Source organism: Thamnophis elegans, chromosome 7 (assembly GCF_009769535.1).
Source record: "Thamnophis elegans isolate rThaEle1 chromosome 7, rThaEle1.pri, whole genome shotgun sequence".
Classification (NCBI taxonomy): Eukaryota; Metazoa; Chordata; class Lepidosauria; order Squamata; family Colubridae; genus Thamnophis; species Thamnophis elegans.
Genome location: NC_045547.1, coordinates 18,483,372 through 18,503,538, shown reverse-complemented (window position 1 = coordinate 18,503,538; position 20,167 = coordinate 18,483,372). Strand labels below are relative to the sequence as shown.

At 40.4% G+C, this 20,167-nt stretch overlaps 1 protein-coding gene across 2 annotated transcripts in view; it reads left to right on the top strand.

Annotated features, from left to right (window-relative positions):
* The window catches only part of DENND5B (DENN domain containing 5B), a 135,848-nt gene that overhangs the window by 53,228 nt on the left and 62,453 nt on the right, over positions 1-20,167 (top strand). For both annotated transcript variants that reach the window (XM_032221745.1, XM_032221744.1), the window contains exons 2-4: positions 4,196-4,261; positions 10,714-10,823; positions 16,432-17,098. In XM_032221745.1, the coding sequence (XP_032077636.1) occupies positions 4,196-4,261; positions 10,714-10,823; positions 16,432-17,098 (843 nt within the window). The remainder of the gene's footprint in view (positions 1-4,195; positions 4,262-10,713; positions 10,824-16,431; positions 17,099-20,167) is intronic.

The window sequence follows — 20,167 nt, the reverse complement described above, 5'->3', positions numbered from 1 at the left end:
TACTCCCAGCAGGCACCGGTATGCCAGTACCAGGGCGTATCGGTCGTATCCCACCACTGGTGCTAACTCAACTAAGATTGAGGCTGACTTAATTGTCTCTGATAGATTTTATTTTCAACGTTGCGTTCTTGTGATCAAGCAAATATAAAAATTACAGGCGACTTATTTATGAATACATGTGTAAATATATATTGCATGACAAAAAGGGATAACTTGCCAATGAGCTGCTCTAACACCTTTGATAAAACGGAGAACTTAAGTCTTAATGAAGGATTTGTATTTGAAAATATTTGGGACTCTTGTCCCTTAAGGAGTATTTGCAGGTCTCAACTGAGAATGTCTCAGTTCTGTGTAAAAGCTAATCAGAATAGAAGGACTTGCGGTAATGAGATCTCGGAGGCCCATAAACTTTCTCTTGTAGTACCAGTGTGATACCAACTCCGCAGTGCAGGTTTATTGCATTGCATTTTTAACCCTCTGTCTATCTTTACCTTTGGCTGGTTTAAGATTCAAAATGTACGGATAGAAATTGGCGCTGTTATTTTATTACAGGGTGGATTTGATTTAAATCAAGTCGATTGAAATCACGATTGAAATCACTACTAAAAATAAAGCTTGATTTAAATCAACTCGATTTAAATCATAACTTTTAAAGAGCAACTGTCATCTTCGTCCGGCAGCAGCTCCACCTCTGACTCCACTGCTGTTGGCTCACCGACAGTCCCAATATTGCAGAACATACAGCCTCTTGCTACATAACTAAGCTCCATTTCATGCTGAATAAACTAAATTATTAATGTATCTTAAATAGGAAGGAACCCTTTGATAGATTTTTACTCCAAAAGCATTTTATTAAAATAAATTTGATTTTAAAAATCCAATTTAAATAAAAGATGAGATGAGCACCACTCCCTAGGGAATGAGTAGCACGCATGTGAGGGGGAGACCTTTACCTTACAATATCTGAGAAGGTTCCTCAATGGAAGTTTACTAGAGGTGGCTCCTTTTTGAGTAGATTCTGGCTAAATTCACTAGAGGTAGCTCGTATTGGCTAGATTGTTGCATTGCGCCAGTTCATAATTGTTCGGATTTGAAACAGTGTGGTATATGAACCTAACCATTGTGGTTGGTAAACATTATGTTAAGTGCTAAACACCCATAAGGGCCGTCATGGTGAACCTATGGCACTTGTGCCACAGGTGGCACGTGAGTCATAACTGAGAGCACGCAAGGCGTTGCCCTATGTCAGCTCCAGCACACAAGGGCGCACTGGCCAGCTGATTTTCAGCCTTCCAGAGAATGGGAGAGGCTGCTTTAGCCCTCCCCAGGCTTCAGGAAAGCCTCCGGAGCCTGTGGATGGCGGAAAATGGCCCAACAGGACTACCAGAAGTCCGGAGGCTTCAGTGAGGCCTGCGCGCATGCACGGGAGGTAGCGTGGGAGGAGGGCATTGGATTATGGATGTGGGCATCCACGCATGCATTTGATAGTGCCCTTTTGGCACCCAAGCAGAAAAACATTCGCCATCACTGCATTAGTGCTTGTTCAATAAACTATGACTAAAGCAAGTCCTGAGTATGATGACTCAGCTGCCAAATTATCTGCTTTCAAACTATTTTCTTTTGGCCTCTTTGGAAAGAAGAATTAAACCGCATTCTCTGTTAAAATTGTGTTAATACACAGGAGAGGCAAAATGCTCTCTGGGAGATGTTAATGTAGATTGAAGGTGACAGTCTTTAGTTTTAGGCTGTGTTCTCAATTAGCCTGGTATCTTAAAAAGTGGATGTTCTTCTGGATTAAAAGGTAGGTTAAAAAAATGAGTATTCACATTTAGGAAAGAAAACCTAGAAATTGCTTTGAAGTCTTGGGAGAAAAAAATGTTTTACAGGTACATCATATAAATAAGCAATTGTGTTCTAATTGCTATTCAGAATTTTAATCAGGTATTTACTCTGCATTATATTATCACTTCCACTGCACTTTCTGAGTGTATGATATCGTTCTGCACTTACCGTTTTCTTTTCTAAAATTTAGTTGTTGCAAAGGTGTGCAGATTCTTTGTCCTCCGTGTTCATTCAGGGCACTATAGCTGCTTCTGGATCAAAATCATACATATTTATACTTACCAATTTCAAAATTAAGTGTGAACTTCTGTTCTTCTTTCTGAACATTTTTAACAAAAATAAAGACCGAGATACATTGGAATTAGATCTGGGCATGGCAGGGGAAAGTAGATATGATTAAAGCAAAAAGGAGGAGGATTATTATAAGAAAAAAAAACACTATGTCAAATCCGTCCAGAGCTGTTTGTTGTATGTGTGTAATATTTTATACTTGCAAACTCCAAGCATATCTGCTCCTGGGAAAAACGTTCCTTTTTTAAAATAATGATTCCCCCACCCCCCTGTCCATTGTGACCAATTCCATCCAGCCTTAAAAACACAAAGCTTTCATTCTTACCTGCCAAAATGTTTCCCCTGGCATTGTTTCTTTGTTTATTTTTGATAAAATACTTAAATCATCTTTTGTTGTTGTTATTTACTTTAACATGACATCTCCTGGGCCAGTTCGTATCCTGGCATTGCCAACTACAACAACACCAGCTGTCAAAGATAGGGATGTGAAATTGATGCTTTTTATTTCTAAGCACATGTGCAAATAATTTCCAGAACACTGGCTGCTGAGGATCTCCTTTGCCAGAAAGAAAAGGGCTAGTCAACATTACCTTCTGTCATTTAACAATTTTTCTTGCCTGAACAGGGCTCGGACATGGGAAACTGCTTTTGAGAAAGTTATAATTTTCAGAAATGTCTCCTACACTCCTTGACATATTGGAGAAACTCACTGCTTCTCATTCCATTTCTTGATAATATCCCTTTCCCAATTCTAATGTCTTCCTGGTTTCTTGACTGGCAGCTCCCATCATTCCCAGCCTGTGTCCATGTTGACTGCAGTTGATGAGTGTTGTAGGCGAGTAAAGTAGATAGAGAACATCAGGTTGAGGTTGCTTCAGGTTGGAGGATCCCAAGGATACCTGCATCTCCCTGAAAATGGTCCCTGAATTGTAAAATTTAGTGTGATGTTGGAAGAAATAATTGAAGATAATGAAGAGTAATTATATTAACTGCATTGAAATGCTTTAACCTTAATTTAATCAAATAAAATTAAATGTTTTCTGATGTTCTCATCTTGTTGATACGTAATCCCCATATACTGAAAACCCAGATACCATCCCCCACTTCCAGCCAGATCAAGGTAGTATTCCCTTGCTTAAGTTGATGTCACTATAACCCACTTGCCCAACCAACCAACCAAAATGGATTCTACTGTTTGATAGAACTTTCAGTATACATTAGACATGATGATGACATTACACCAGTGTTTCTCAACCTTGGCCACTTGAAGATGTCTGAACTTCAACTCCCAGAATTCCCCAGCCAGCATTCGCTGGCTGGGGAATTCTGGGAGTTGAAGTCCAGACATCTTCAAGTAGCCAAGGTTCAGAAACACTGCATTACACCCTTCCACAAAGAATGCCAAGCTATCATGAAAAACTGAATGGAAATAACTTCCCTCAACCTAATTATATTTGAATGAAAAATTTTTTTGCACAATGCATATGTATATATAGAGAGAAATGCTCACTTAAGGGAGTGATAGTGGAATTGGCCTTTGAGATGTTCCACTGCCTGGCATGGGTAAAACCTAAGCCATTTGGAAAAATGGCGTAAACAATTCCAATTTCTAGAAGTCTCTGGAATTGTCCTTTTTGTCTCAACTAAAGATTTGATGGAGAGTTATCAGATAGACCGGAGAACTTTTTATGACTCTGAAGAAGCTCAATGGGGTTGCTGCACTTAATTTATTTGAAGATGATTTTGAATATATTGCACATGCCTGAATCTTGCACAGTCACCATTCTTAATCCTGTGAAGTCACATGTTCAGCTGAAGGCAAGTTAAGTTTTCCCTTCCCATCAACAGAGACTCATAGGGGCACATTAATAGGTTATTAATATGTGTTTGCACATGTCGCTAACATTCATCGTGCTGTCTATTTTTCATGAACAGCGGTAGACATGCTACTGCTCATTTCATTATCCATGTTTCTCTGTTTTTCAAAAACCATGCTTATGTGTGTCTGCAGTTTCTGTTCATTTTGTTCATACATACTTTTTGTTTCTGTTATGTTATGTAGTCTTATACCAGTGGCTAGAAGCCGACCGCCATGGCAGGAATTCAGATACTGCAAAAAGAACATCAGGTAAAAAGAAACATGGGGGTTTGCTAATTTTAACTACAGCTTTCCATCTTTTTCATTTGTCTTGAATTCCATTAAATTCTATTCATTGATTGGTTACTTTAATTATTTTAATCAGCAGTTATCATTCTTTTCCTGGGGAGTTCTAAGTTAATAAACTAACAGCCATTTGCCTTTTGTTCTCTTACCAGCTCTAACTACATACACACGTTTTGGGGGTTTTTTTGCTCAGGGATTTTTGTACTTCATGCTGTTAAATGGTTTGCTTAATAATGGCCTGTGGAAGCCACAATTGGCTGGTTTTCCAGGCCCAGCCGTAAGTCCAATTTTGCAAATCGTAGTGTTTGTGATTTAACACTTCAAGCCAAAACATAACAAACCATATTTTAGCTGACATGAACCTAATGTTAGAATTATGTGTTGTACTTTTATCACATGTGGGAGTTTTCTCCTAGGCTGCTGATTTTCTCAAGCCTGAAAGCTACAAAACAATCTCATTTTGCATTGATGGCAATTGTATAGAAAATTGTATAGAAATCCACCAAGTCTACCATTTACACTTATGTAGTAAAAGAAGGAGGAAGAACATGTGCCGTTATTTATTAAAATATTTAAAGCTTGCCTTTGGGCTACCAGATTCCACTTCCACTCACAATACTAAAAACATAGCATCCTCATTAATTTTTTTTAAAGTCCTTACAAAGGATAATTAGTAGCAACAATCACAGTGCAAAATGGAAAAGAAGCTGATCAGATAATGAAATGCTTCCTAAAAAGGGCTTTGTTGGGCAACCATTAGAAACAATGGATGATTTCTGAACACAGGGATTGTTTAGTGAGGATTATGTAAGTAGCACGTCAAGCAGGAAGGTTTTATTTGTGTTGCCAACAAAGATGGGGCTTATGGCTAGGCTCTTGGATGCAAAACTCTAGATGTCTTCTAGACAGCAGCCAAGAGATACAGTAAATGTTAGCTGTTTGCTTGCCGTATCATCTATGGTTATCTGGAGTTTTGCAGCCCAGATTTGTTGCTAAATTCAAGCTAAGTAATCAAGTGAAAAGCTTTATGAAGTCATTCAGAAATGAGGCTTGGAAAAGTAGCAGCCACCAATCTTTGTGATTGGGACTGGTTTTGGAAGAAAAGTTGGCTTCCACAGACTGTGGCAGAGGGGTGGAGGGATGATTTCGTGCATGCAACTTAAATCCTGTTCCTGCACAGATGAAGTTTTGCCGAGATGGCGCAATGGTTAGAGTGCCAAAGTGGCGCAATGGTTAGAGTGCAGTACTGCAAGTTACTGCTGCCTGCCTACAATTTGGCAGTTTGAATCTCACCAGGTTCAAGGTTGACTCAGCCTTCCATCCTTCTGAGGTGGGTAAAATGAGAACCCAGATTATTGGGGGCAATAGGCTGACTCTGTAAACTGCTTCGAGAGGGCTGTAAAAGCACTATGAAGTGGTATATAAGTCTAAGTGCTATTGCTATTCTCACTCACTTGCCACTTGCATAGCCCGCGGATTGGAGACCCCTGGTTTACAGCTTCATCAAGAGTCTGTGGAGATTCTTAGTCATCCAGGTCATGGTTGTCCCAAAGGTGCTTTTTCAAGAGGCAACTGGACTTTCCAGTTTATCTTTGAAGACGTTTCCCTTCTCATTCCAAGAAGCTTCTTCAGCTGCTAACCCTAACCCCAACCCTTGAAAATCTTACTCATTGCAACTACAGATCCCATAACAAACCATAATTACAAAATAGAATAGAGAATGAGCACTTTTGTTCATACCACCCTTTATGCACGATGGGAAGGAGATTAATTTTTCTTAGTTTATACAAATTATAGCTTTCTCACTAAAGAATACCTGGAACCCCAGTTAGATCATGGGATGAGACCCTGGTTTGAAAACAAATGTAATTATACTTTGCTTCCTTTTGGAGAGCCTTTAAGAGCCAAGGTGGCGCAGTGGTTAAATGCAGCACTGCAGGCTACTGCTAGATCAGCAGGTCAGCGGTTCAAATCTCACCGGCTCAGGGTTGACTCAGCCTTCCATCCTTCTGAGGTGGGTAAAATGAGGACCCAGATTGTTGGGGGCAATATGCTGACTCTCTGTAAACCGCTTAGAGAGGCCTGAAAGGCCTATGAAGCGGTATATAATTCTACTGCTATTGCTATTGCTATTGGATGGAGAAGCAAAGTATGGTTTTCTTCAACCTACAAGATGAAGCTTTTAGTCTTTTCTCCTTATATGTGAAAAGGGAATACTTCTACCTATAGCTATAGGTCACTGTTGCTCATTCTTGTAACAGCCAATAATGGTACGTTGTGTCTAAATGTAGCATAATATGCTTTTTATATAACCCCTCCCCCAAAGCAGGGTTCCCCAAACTTGGCGACTTTGCAGAGCTGGCTGGAGAATTGTGGGAGTTGAAGTCCACAAGTCGCCAAGTTGCCAATTTTGAAGACCTCTGCCCCAAGCATAAGAAATGAAAGGCCAACTCCACTGGGAATAAGGAAATTCATTAAGATTTGTGTGTCATGCTATACAGATGAAGTAGTTTTCCCCTAAAAAAATAAAAAGCCAAGGATATTTTTATACCAGATATGTGGCAGACTGCATTTCCACAAAATTTGTGACTAACTTTAATCCTTAAATGAGTGGACTGAAAAGAGTTTTGTGGTTTTTTCTGTGTAGTATCAGCCTTACTGATTCAGTTTTTTTCAGAACAAACTTTTAAAGTCCTTCCTTTTGCTAGTAACATTGTTTAAACAGTTTTAGGATGGTATATTTAGGTGTATGATTGGAACCTAAGACAATGAAAGCAAAAAATGTTTGTTTTCACCCTTGCTAGCTGCTTGGGTCTATTGGAAAACATTGGTCAGTATTATCATTACCACTTTTAAAGTGTGTTTTCTGAAATGGATTTGTGAACGCAGCAGTGGTGGGTTGCAGGCCTTATGCCCCGGTATGGGTGTACCGGTGCCTGCCCGGAGCACCGGGTACCATTCTGGTACGGTGCTCCGGAGGGCCCACCTGCCCACCTGACCTCCTTGCCTGTATTTGAACGGCGCCTGTGCGATGCTCCGCCGAGCAGCTGAAGTGTTGCAGAGGCTCGCAGAGGCATCGCAAGAGGTAAGGACGCATGTGCGCGCTGCGTGTGTATGCGCATGTGCTGCACACGTTCATGTGGACGCTGGGCCCTGTTGCATCGTACTGGTTGCAACGGGATCCAGAACCCACCACTGGATCGCAGCTACAGTTATAGTTAAGTACGATACCAATAACCATGAGAAACCAGCCATCTGCAGGAGAATTGGTGGAAAGGATTCCACCCCAACCTGATGGTGAGAATGTATGCACGAATGAACAAAGTAATTATCCATATGAGCCTTGAGCCAGCATGGATTGTGTTGTGTGAATCTGACCATCAACTTTTAAGCGATCCTATCTCATAAGCTTCTGCCAACCTAGCAGTTTGATAGCATGTAAAAATGTAAGTAGAAAAAATAGGAATCACGTTTGGTGGGAAGGTAACAGTGTTCCATGTGCCTTCAGCATTTAATCATGCTGGCCACATGACCACAGAAATGTCTTTGGACAGTGTTGGCTCTTTGGCTTTGAAACGGAGATACGTACTGCCCCTTAGAGTCAGGAACGACTAGCACATAAGTGTGAGGGAAACCTTTACCTTTTACCTCATAAGTGAACAAAAATGCTGGTGATTATAAAGAGGGCCACTGAATGTTGTTCTGAGGTGTATGTGTGTGTGTGAGAGAGAGAGAGAAGGGGGGGAGATGAATTTGATAAATATGTCTGCAAACACATATTTGGATTAAGGCAAAGGTTCCCCTCGCACATATGTGCTAGTCGTTCCCTATTCTAGGGGGCAGTGCTCATCTCGGTTTCAAAGCCAAAGAGCCAGCGCTGTCCGAAGACGTCTCCATGGTCATGTAGCTGGCATGACTAAAATCTGAAGGTGCACGGAACACTGTTACCTTCCCAACCAAAGGTGGCCCCTATCTTTCTGCTGGCATTTTTATATGCTTTCGAACAGCTAGGTTGGCAGAAGCTGGGACAAGTAAGAGAAGCTTGCTCTGTTACATGGCACTAAGGATTCGAACTGCCGATTTTTGTGATCGACAAGCTCAGCATCTTAGCCACCGAGCCACCCTTACATATTTGTATTACAGGTGCTCTTAACAAGACAATTCAATTTTTTCGAGGTAATGTTTCTGACATAACTTCAATGCACCATATGCACCCTGGCAATAGACCGATTTCTAGGTATTAAGTATCAATCCCCTGTAGTTCCAAGACACTTTGGGCAATTGAGATTAAAGTTAGGATGAAATTAATATAACAAAGCCCTAAATAAGTGGGAAAGAGAGCCAATTTGGTCTAGTTGGACTCTGCTGACAAATTGGGCTCAGTTCATTCCAACAAATCAACATTCAGTTGATTTGAAAAAGTGAAACATCCCTGTGGATGGGGAGGGCGGGGGACAGGACATGGCACACGAGGGGGTGGAGAAGCTAAATAATTGGAAAGGGGATTAATCTAGCTGTTGGTTTATTGCCTGCTGTGAAGAGCATCTGAAAAACGAAATTCAGTTGTTGGTTTTCTGTCTGCTGCTGAACACCCAGATGAGAATTTGCAGCTACCAGTAAATGATTCATTGCCGATAAGCAGAGAATTCTCAAAGGCAGCGAAGGTCTTAGTGTCTATTCAGATTAATAATGCAATTTTCCTTTCCTCTTCTGCTCCTACAATTTTTACATGTTTGCTGATAACGTGAAACATAGGCAAGATATGCAATCTTTTTTTCTTTTTGCACTGTGTAGAATTTTGTCAGGCTATGCAGACGGTACAACTGTAATTCATGCTGCCTTTTCAAACATTGATGTTTAAAATTCGCTATTGTTCAGGTTCTGTGATTTCAGGAAGATTGCATTATCTTGTGAATACATGTCTCTTTACATATACCCTACAATGCCAGACATTCTCTCTCTCTCTCTCTCTCTCTCTCTCTCTCCCATCTCTTTCTCTCTCCCTCTCCCCCTCTTCCTCTCATTTTTTTTAAGTCAGTGAAATAAAAATGAAAAGAATATTATAAAGATAGCATAACAATAGAATACAATAATACAAATAACAAAGTGTTGATCTTCTGGACCAGAGGTAGTCAACCTGGTCCCTACCGCCCACTAATAGATGTTCCAGCTTTCATGGTGGGCGGTAGGGGTTTGCTATAACTCTGCTTTGTAAATTTTATAAAGTAAAGTTACTTCCCTACTTTATAAATCACCATTACTGTGGAACCAGTGGGCGGTTAGAAAATGTTAATACTAACAGAGATACAAAAGTGGGCAGTAGTTATAAAAAGGTTGACTACCCCTGTTCTAGACAATCATTCTAGGCAACATAAAACTGATTTAGAATCTATGCTGGGGACAAGTATTGCGTTCTCAGACTTCTCACTAAAACTCTTATTTGGCTCAGCCCCTATTTTACCTATACCATTGCTATTTTACCTATTAGGTTATTAACTACTGGTAGTCCTTGACTTGCAACCATTCCCCAAATTTAGATACTGGAAAAAGTGACTTACAACCGGTCCTCGCGCTGATGACTAATGCAGTATCCCCATGGTTATGTGAAGAGCCATGGTGTCACAATAGTTAAGAGTGCAGTACTGCAGGCTACTTCTGCTGACTGCCGGCTGACTGCAATTTGGCAGTTCAATTCTCACCAGGCTCAAGGTTGACTCAACCTTCCATCCTTCTGAGGTGGGTAAAATGAGGACCCAGATTGTTGAGGGACAATAGGCTGACTCTGTAAACCGCTTAGAGCAGGCTATAAAGCAGTGTGAAGCGGTCTATAAGTCTAAGTGCTATTGCTATCCAAATTTAGGCACCTGGCAACTGACATGTATTTATGAGAGTTGCAATGTCCAAGGGTCATGTGGTTGCCATTTGTGGCCTTCCCAGCTGACTTCCAATAAGCAAAGTCAATGGCAGATTCATTTAACAACTATGTTATTAATTTGACAACCATTAATGATTTGCTTCACAACCATGGCAAAAAAAGATTGTAAAATTGGGTGCAACTCACTTAAAACTGTCTTCCTTAGCAATGGAAATTCTGGTCCCAACTGTGATCATAAGTTGAAGATCTCCTGAAGTTATGATTTAAAACTTTTTTTTTAAAGGGCTGATGCTTTCAATATCTTTTTTTAAACTTATATTAACAAGTATCACTTCATGGAGTGGTATGAATATGGTATGGTTCACTTTAATGATGGATTATTCCTTCTGCCAAAAATTTCAGGTATGTTTTAGAAAAATAAACATAACACTGTTTTTTCCCCCCTGTGGCTTTTGTTCTCTTTAAGGGGATAAACAAACTTGAAGCTTTCTTTGAAAATAGTTCATTGACATGATGATTTTTGCTTCTTAATCTATTGCAGGAGAAAATTTTGACCAGAGTCCCCTGAGAAGAACTTTCAAGTCAAAAGTCTTGGCTCACTATCCCCAAAATATAGAATGGAACCCCTTTGATCAAGATGCCGTCAACATGGTACGTAGAGAAACACCTTCTAAAAGAGTTTCACATTCTAGTCCTCGCCTACTGGGTCAAAGCCTGCTCTTCTTGCATGGTTCAGTTTTCCGCTCTTTCCATTTCAGTCCTTAATTAAATAAGGTAATTCTGATTGAGGAGGATTAGCCCACATGTCTCTATTCATACATAGATTTGTGGCCAAAGATTGGGCTGTAATCAAATGTGTGAAGTCAATACTGGATTCACACTTCACTGTAAGTTATAATATTTGTTCAGGTTAGCTTGATCTGTGAATCAGGCTACCATCATAAACTGTGGTTTATAAATCAGCATTGGCTATAAGGCCACCCTGTTGAGGCTTTTCCAACCAATTGATCAAAACTGTGAAATATCACAAAATGTGAATTAAGCCCCCGTGTCATGTTCAGCCTGAGGAAGATTTAGGACAGTGGTTTTCCACCTTTTTTTTCACCACGGACCCCCCTTAAATACCTTTTGTGGCAGATGATACAACAATGTATTGAAGCTGAAGCCAGAAACATTTCTGCTAGGAATTCTACCTGAAATTTATAATAAAGAGAATGTATATTTAATCATTCATGTATCAACCGCAGCTAGAATTGTATTTGCACAACAACATTGGAAGATTGTAGAGATTTCTATTGATCAGAAGATGATAAGGAAAATATTAGAATGTGCAGAAATGAACAGATTAAGATTAGCAATTAAGGAGAAAGAGCAAACTGAATATTATATGATTTGGGAAGTATTTTACTAATGGTTGGAGAGAAAAAAAGGAGTTTGGAAATGAAAAAAGCTAAAAAATAAGTAGATAATAAATAGATATAAATAAGGTGAAAACTGTTACTATGAGTATGATGAGAATAATGATGTTTAATGTTGATATGTTATTATTACTAGAAGATATTAAGAAGAAAAATTGAGAGTTCCATAATGTTTAAATGCTCAATATATTATAATACTAAAGTTAGGGAAATAATGTTAATATGAATATGAAATATATGGTAAAAGAGGAACGATGTTTGTACCCAAATGACACACTGCATATGGGAAGATGGAATGTTTATTCCTATAACTAAAAATAATAAAACTCTTAAAAAAAAACCTTTTGTGGCCATGATTTTACTCAAGATTTAAATCATATAGACACTTGCCCAAAGCCTTTATGGACTACCTGGTAATGACATTGCAACTTCCCAGGGGTCCGCAGACCACAAGTTGAGAACCACTGACTTAGAAAACACTTTCATACAGCTAAGTAAAACTAAAGTGAAAGTATTTTCTAAGCCCTCCCTCCTCAAACCTTTATTTCATAGGTTTTCTAAATTCCAGTCTTTTCCTTCAATAAGTCAGTATTTTCACATTTGTCTTAGGCTCAATTACTTACAGCAATTCTATCATTGTCTTGCTTCTCAGTGATGTAACAACAGATGAAATATCCCTATGCTTCTGTCTTATAATAAAAGCTCTTTATTCCTTATAGTATAGCTTGTCACAGTATCTGATTACTGTACATGCTCAAAGAATTGTGAATTCTTTAATAAGATACAGGTATCTCTCACAAACGTAATTGAGCCCACAAATTTGGTTATAAAGTCACAATAGTCATAAAGCGTGTCACCACATGATTGTGTCTGATTTTATGACCTTTTTTGCGACACAAAATATAAACAAGCAGCACTTGTCAATATAAAACAAGTGCTGCTGTTAGGCGCAAAAGATCAGTCCACACATGAAGGTCCAATTAAACTGATTTATCGCTACTCGTAGCCTACGCCCGTGATGGCGAACCTATGGCACGTGTGCCAGAGGTGGCACGCAGAGCCCTCTCTGTGGTCACACACACCATCCCCAGCTGTGCTTCTGGTTTCCGCTGGTCTTTGCGGGCGCCAGAGCATTGGAAAACGGCCTGAAAAATGGCCTAAAACCAGGCCTTTTTCAGGGCTGTTTCTGGGCCATTTTCCAGGGCATTTTCAGGCTGATTTTTGGGTCATTTTCAGGCTGATTTTTGAGTCATTTTCAGGCTGGTTTTCGGGTCACTTTTAGGGTGATTTAACAGCCTGAAAACAGCCTCCAAACGGCCTGAAAATAGCCATCAAAACACCCCAAAAAACAAGCATGAGTACGCCGGCCAGCTGTTCTTCGGGTTTCTGGCATTCTGGTGAGCATGCATGTTCTGGTTTGGGCACTCAGTGCTGAAAAGTTTTGCCATCATTGGAATCTTCTCGACTAAGTTAGAATCTGCTTGGTATTAGATAAGGCTGAATGGAATTCAAGGAGCGTTGGACTTAGCTCACTTGCAGCTACGTAGTTTCTAGGCTGATCCCTCTTTAAACTTTGCCATCAGATTCTACCTCTTCAATTGTTAAGTAAGCTCATTGTTTGCTATGGAGTATTTTTTTTGCTGGAAATCAGAAGTAAACAATGGTTTCTGGCAAAAACGTTGTAAATCACAGTTCACATGTCTGTGGGATACCACAACTAGCCATCAATGTAAACTGGTGACCGAGCCCCCAAAATGTGGTCACATGACTGTGGTGGTGATTGGTGTGGTAGACATCAGAACTTTAATTTCGGATCATAAGTAGCTTTCTCAGGGTCCATGATAACTACGAATGGTCATTATGTGACCGGTCATAAGTTGAGGACTGCCTGTATATGCATTCACGAGGAGTAAACTAATGTCCACCAAGGCACCATCGGACTATTGAAGCCTTCATGTTCTTATTAACGTTTAAAGAGATTGTGACAATTTGCTAAATAGCAGAATTCTTATTTTTTTTCTTCCTGTAGTCAAGTTTAATGTTGTTGTTGCCTTGTATTTTTGTCTGCTTTTTATATTAGTGAGCTATATATATATATATTTTGCAGGAAAAAGCTCAAATATTTTTAAGGTTAATCTAGAAAAGCCTTCTGCTGTGACTATATGCTAATTGAACTGCAGATGGCAAAACATTAATGGAATGTTATTTAATTGAAGTTGGCTAATGGAAAGGGAGCAGTTTCATTTTAGGAACTGTGATACTCTGTTTTTCTACAGACTTTCACAGTTGTGCCACACATGTTTAAACTGCTTTTTTGCATATAGTGATGGCTGTTTCTTGATCTTTGATTGGGCAAAGTGCTTCAGGGAGTCCCTGCCACATTATGGGAATAGTTAGGGAGTAAGATTGGTAGTTCTATAAGCACTTGAGAAGAATGCTTTAAAATTAGGTTTTGTTCAAGAATTTAAATTAAACATTCATACACACCCAGGTGCATTCTTCAAGTTACACATAGAATTAGTTCTGAAACCATTAGCTTGGAAACTGGCTGGTTCCCACGCATTATAGTCTAATTAAGAGCAGAGAGGTTATCGAAGTGTCTATGTGCCACATCGTTGCTCTTATCGTCTCAAGGTAGAGTCTTACAATCAGGAGGTTGTGAGTTCAATCCTAGGTAGAGGCAGATGTAGGGTCTCCTGCTTGGGCAGGAGGTTGGACTAGATGACTTGCAAGGTCCCTTCCAACTCTGATAATTTGTTATTGTTACTTTTGCTGATGGATAAGAATCTGTCCTTCAATTGGTGGCAAAAGTAGCATCTCTCCCAATTGATCAACACTCTGATCTGTACAAACTGGGTTTTCATTTGAGTGGTCTCATATTTTGTCAAGAAGCTCCAAGCAATTAAATAATTTAGAGTGGAAAAAGAGTTTCAGACCTCTCATAGTAGCTTCCCCTTTGATGGAACCAACCCATTTGCTCTTGAGGGAAAAAATGGCAATGGAACATTACAGAATGTTCAGAATTTCTGTTGTTACCCTCCAAACCTGCCCCTCCTTCCCGCAGCATTGAGCATGATCCAATCTGGGTCACTCACAGGACCAGAAGTTTTGTTTTCCAAACTTTCCGACTCGTGCTGGAACCCATCCTCAGGGAACTTCTCTTTCACCAGAATTCTGTCTCACATTTTGGTGAGAGATAGGTTTCCTCAGGATGTGCTCCAGCACAAGTCAGACAGCTCAGAAGATTAAACCTCTGGTCCTGGTGACTGAACTAGATTGGATCCTGCAACATTATCCTGGAACATGTACCATATTTTTGGACTATAAGACACCCCCCCCCAAAAAAGTGGGTGGAAATGTCGGTGCGTCTTATAGATCGAATACAGCCCCTGTTTTTGGTCTCTCGAAACCCTCCCACGTGTCTCATTTTTGCAAAAAATGGGCCCATTTTTTGTGAAACCAGGATACGCAGAGGGTTTTGGGGGGGCTGTAGAGATGCTCCTGGGGGCTGGGGAGGGCAAAACCCAGATTCACGGAGGCCAAAAACTATTTTTTTTTGTTTTCCTCTTTAAAATCTAGGTGCGTCCTATGGTGCGTTTTATAGTCCAAAAAATACAATATATTTGCCTTCATTTGTGAGCATTGAGCATGCTCATTTCTTTTTCTCGATTGGGAGTTTGTTGGGTTTCCATTTTATTATTTTGAAATTGTTCCAGACTTATTGATAATTCCTCTTGTATATAGCTGGAACCATTTTGGCTACTAATGTTGAGCATTCCGTGGGTCAGTGTATGCATGTGTGAACAGTCCTATCAATTATGTACAAGGGGGCAGTACAATCTTCAAAATGGCTTCATGTGTCTTCCAGAGGCTCAGCAGTTTTCAGACACTTTAACAAGTACATCAGAAAAATTGTACTGAACTCATGCCTCAACTTTTCCTCTTTTTTTAATGAAATATTTTCAGAAGATTGCTTCCAAGAGAGTTTTATGCAGATTAGTGCATTTGTATAACGATGAACTGGATTCCCTTTAGCTACGGTGTTTAGACACACATTCTTAATTGATATACAAAATATTTGCTACTATTAAATTATATGACTGTGGCTAAACTTTTAGCCTTAATACTGGGTTGTACAATTGACAAGCATGTAATATTCACATCCTTTTCAATTTTATATAATGTCCATTACTTGCTAAGGAAATAGGCTTTTTTTGTTAACTGCTTTCTTGAGAAATCTGTAGCTAATGCACAAGGTTATAAATTAATTTTAAGAACTATGGCAAATTCCATTGCTACACAATTATGCAAAATCAATGGAGCTTGAGGCTGGGAATTGTAACTTTTTAAGAATGTTGTGTTTAATTAAATGTTAAGAGAGTTTTTTTCAACCCCAGTTTCTTGTTAATAAGCATTATTTGCTTTATCAAATGACTACTATGTATAGTTTAAGACCCAGGCCTTGTCGACTGAAAGGTTAGCAGTTTGAGACCCAAGTATCGCGTGACGGGGTAAACTCCTGTTTCTAGCCCAGCTCCTGCCAACTTAGCAGTTCAAAAGCATGCAAATGTGAGTAGATAAATAGGTTCCACTGCGTGGGAATATAACAGTGTACCACGCACCTCAGCATATAGTCATCTCAGTCACATGACCCTGGAAGCTTCTTTGGACAACCCTGGCTCACTCAGCCAGAAAACGGAGATGAGCACACTCCTTAAAGTGTGCTTGGACACAACTGGGCAGGGAAAACCTTTACTTTTGTAGATTTTACAGTACAGGAATGTCCATAATAGAAGTCATGATGCGGCTGACAGGTGTATTTTCCTCTTCTCTTCTCACAGCTATGCATGCCCAAAGGGCTATCCTTCAGGACTCAATCTGACCACAGAGACCCCCAGTTCCATTCGTTCATCATTACGCGGGAAGATGGGTCCCGCACCTACGGATTTGTACTCACGTTTTTCGAGGAGGTCACAAGCAAGCAGATCTGTGCGGCCATGCAAACTCTTTACCAGATGCACAATGCGGAGCAATGCAACAGCGTCTCTGCCTCGTCGTCATGCAGCATGGACTCGCTGGCCAGTAGTCTGGATGAAGGAGACTCCACATCCCTGGCCAAAATGCAGCGCTGCAACTCGTACGACATCAACAGGGACACGCTGTATGTTTCCAAGTGTATATGTGTCATTGCTCCCCTGCCTTTCATGCAGGCGTGCAAGAAATTCCTCATCCAGCTTTACAAAGCAGTCACTTCCCAGCAACCTCCACCTTTGCCTCTGGAAAGCTACATACATAACATTCTCTATGAAGTACCCCTTCCGCCCCCAGGAAGATCCCTCAAATTCTATGGGGTTTATGAGCCTATAGTCTGCCAGAGACCGGGCCCTAATGAACTCCCCCTATATGACTATGCTCTCCGGGAAGCCTTTGAGCTGCTGGGCTTGGAGAATCTCATTCAAGTGTTTACATGTGTCCTCCTAGAAATGCAGATCCTTCTTTATTCTCAAGGTAAGTGGACTTCTCCTAACCTGACTGTGATTTTGACTTTTCTTGTCTTCCAAAATACTGACGTCACCCAATATAATAATGTGACGATTTTAGCACCACAATAAAGGGTGTTTTCATTAAAAAAAAAGGAAAAGGTATTCTGGTGTTTCGTTGGGTGGAGGAGGATGGGTCTATAGGGTTTTGAAAAGCTGTCTCCTGTCTAGCAAACAAACAAATTTAATAAAGAAATAAGACACTGACGACTAGTAATAAATGTTGTCTCCCTTTTCTATGTATGTAGATATTTCTGGATAACCTGGCACCATTTGCCTCCAAAATAGCACTAGCACCTAGAGTTATATGCCACTTTATAATGCTTTACAGCCACCTCTAAGCTGTTTACAGAGTCAGCATATTGCCCCCAACAATCTGGGCCCTCATTTTACCGACCTTGTAAGGATGGAAGGCTGAGTCAACCTTGAACCAGTCAGGATCAAACTCCAGACTATGGGTAGAATTTGCCCACATTACTGCATTCTAATAACTGCACCACCCAGGTTCCTTATAATGCCATATGAGAAGACAGACAACAGACAGGAAATCTATCAACAGAATGATGTGGAAGGAAAGTTTGACCGCCTACCCCATGCCAACCACAAAGGTGTTTTGGCTAGGAAAGGATGTATGAATAAGATGTATTAATAGTGGGTCACTCGTTACTACAAAAGTTACAACCACACCTTCCCCCTGTGCAAGATTTCAAAAAATAAATTTGAAATCATCTGACATATTCTTTGAAAACTTACAATATTACCTGCAGGCACAAGCTAAAAGGCAGGAAATTGACACCAAAAGCAGTAACCATCTTCCAAGAAAGCTATAATTGTCCGGAAGATAGGAAAACGCTTATTAATTGATAAGATCAAGGATTTATGTTCCAGTATTTTTCTGGTTTTAAATAGCTTTGTGGAGACACCTTACATATTTTGAAAGCAATTATCCCTGACAGTGATTAGCTTCTTTAAAATAATTTTAAACGTGGAAGTTTTCTTATGCCAACAAAGAATCTAATGAAATTTGGTGGATGGGGAAGGAATAGATGTTTCAATAGTTTTGGAATAGTACTGTTTTGAGACTGATAACACTGCTTTCTAGAGAGCAGTAATAGAATATGATTGCCACGAGATTGGGGTCAGAGAAAGATAAATTAAATCGTTAGTTCTGCATATACATAGAATGTAAGTGGGTCTACAAATAATCTAAAGAAGAATATATATCTTTTTCTAGCCTTTTATTTTAAGCCCTCCAGCTAAACTAGACAGGAAACAGTACCAAGATGAGCTAATGCTACTTTATTGTAAAGCTAGAGGGACAAAATCTTTAAAATCTTGAGGGACAATTCTCCTACCTTTTAACAGCCTGATCAGTTAGGGCAGGTTCTTGCTAACTTTCTCCTTAAACTTCTGAAACTTCCTTCCTCTCTTTATCTTATGGTTCCCTAAGCAGCATCTGTTCCTGCATCCCTCAAAATCATTCCCAGATAACATTACAAAGCCCCACTCTGTCTAAGAGCATTTAATAAACTCCCCAGAACATTTTAATGATAGTGTATATCAGTGATGACTAACCTTTTTGGCACCGAGTGTTGAAAGCAGTGCATGTGCGCCCCTCCCCCCTGTGTGCATGTGCAACCCCCGTGTGTGCCCCACGTGCACGTGTGACCCCATGTGCACCCCATTCACCTGCGTGCAACCCCCACACATACGCATGTGACCCCCCCCCTTGTGTGGGCCTCACCCCCACACATGAACACATGACACCCCCCCCATATGCAACCCACCCCCTTGTGTATACACGGCAGAGGCCCCAAAATCAGCTGGGCGGTGGGAGGCACATGCACAGCGGAACTGAGGTGAGGTGACAGCTTTTGTCCCTGCAGAGAGGGTTCTGCGTGCCACAGGTTCGCCATCATGGATATATGCCATTCTTCATCAGAGCTTCCAAAGCAATTTACCAAAACACAGTAATATATCTATAAAATATGATAAAGTTGCTGGAAGGTTCTTCCCCCCTCCTCAAATACAGGTAGTCCTAGACTCATAACACTTCATTTAGTGACTGTTCAAAGTTACAATAACACTGAAAAATGTGACTTATGACCATTTTTTACACTTATAATCTTGGTGGCCACTCCATAGCCATGTGGTCAAAATTCAGGTGCTTGGCAACTGGTTCATATTTATGACTGTTGCAGTATCCCAGGGTCATGTGAGCCCCTCTTGCAACCTTCTGCCAAGCAAAGTTAAAGGGGGAGCCAGATTCATTTAACAACCAGGTTACTAACTTAACAACTGCAGGGATTTACTTAACAATGGTGGCAAGAAAGGTTGTAAAATGGGAGAAAACTCACTTAACAAATGTGCCATTTAGCAATTGTAGTCGTAAGTCAAGGATTACCTGTATATTAAACATTGTCCGATAACAGCAGTAACAAGAAAAAAATAAAACATTGCTTTTGACCAAGAGCATTCGGAAATTTTTTGGACTTCTGTCTGGATGGAAATGAGGGGAACATGGAACTCCTGGCCACTTCAGAAGCCAGTGCCCTACTTTGAAGAACTGAGGTTCTGCAAAATCAGCAGATTGGATGTTTGTCCCAATCACAGCAGGGGACTGGAGAAGTTTATGGCCATCTTTATTTTTCAGCAAAAGTTGTCTAAAAGCAAGTATTCCTTCCTCCTCCATCTCTAACTCTTCCTCCCCCTCTGCCCCTTTAATGCAGTAGGGATGATTAGCATAGGATAATGTTCCCCAATCTGATGCCCTCTATATTTGAAACTACTAGAAACGCTAACTCACAAACCAGGGGTATCAAACCCACTCACATCGCGGGCAGGGGTGGGTTCCGGCAGGCACTACTGCCGGTTCACTTGTGGGCACGCTGCGCACACTTGCATGCTTTGTGTGCATGCACAGTGCAATAAAAATTGATCTGCGCATGCGCAGAAGCAAAAAACAAGATGGCGTCACCCAGAAAACCAGTTTGGGGTGTGGCAGGCCTGGGTTGCTGCTGGCTCCAGCGACCCAGGC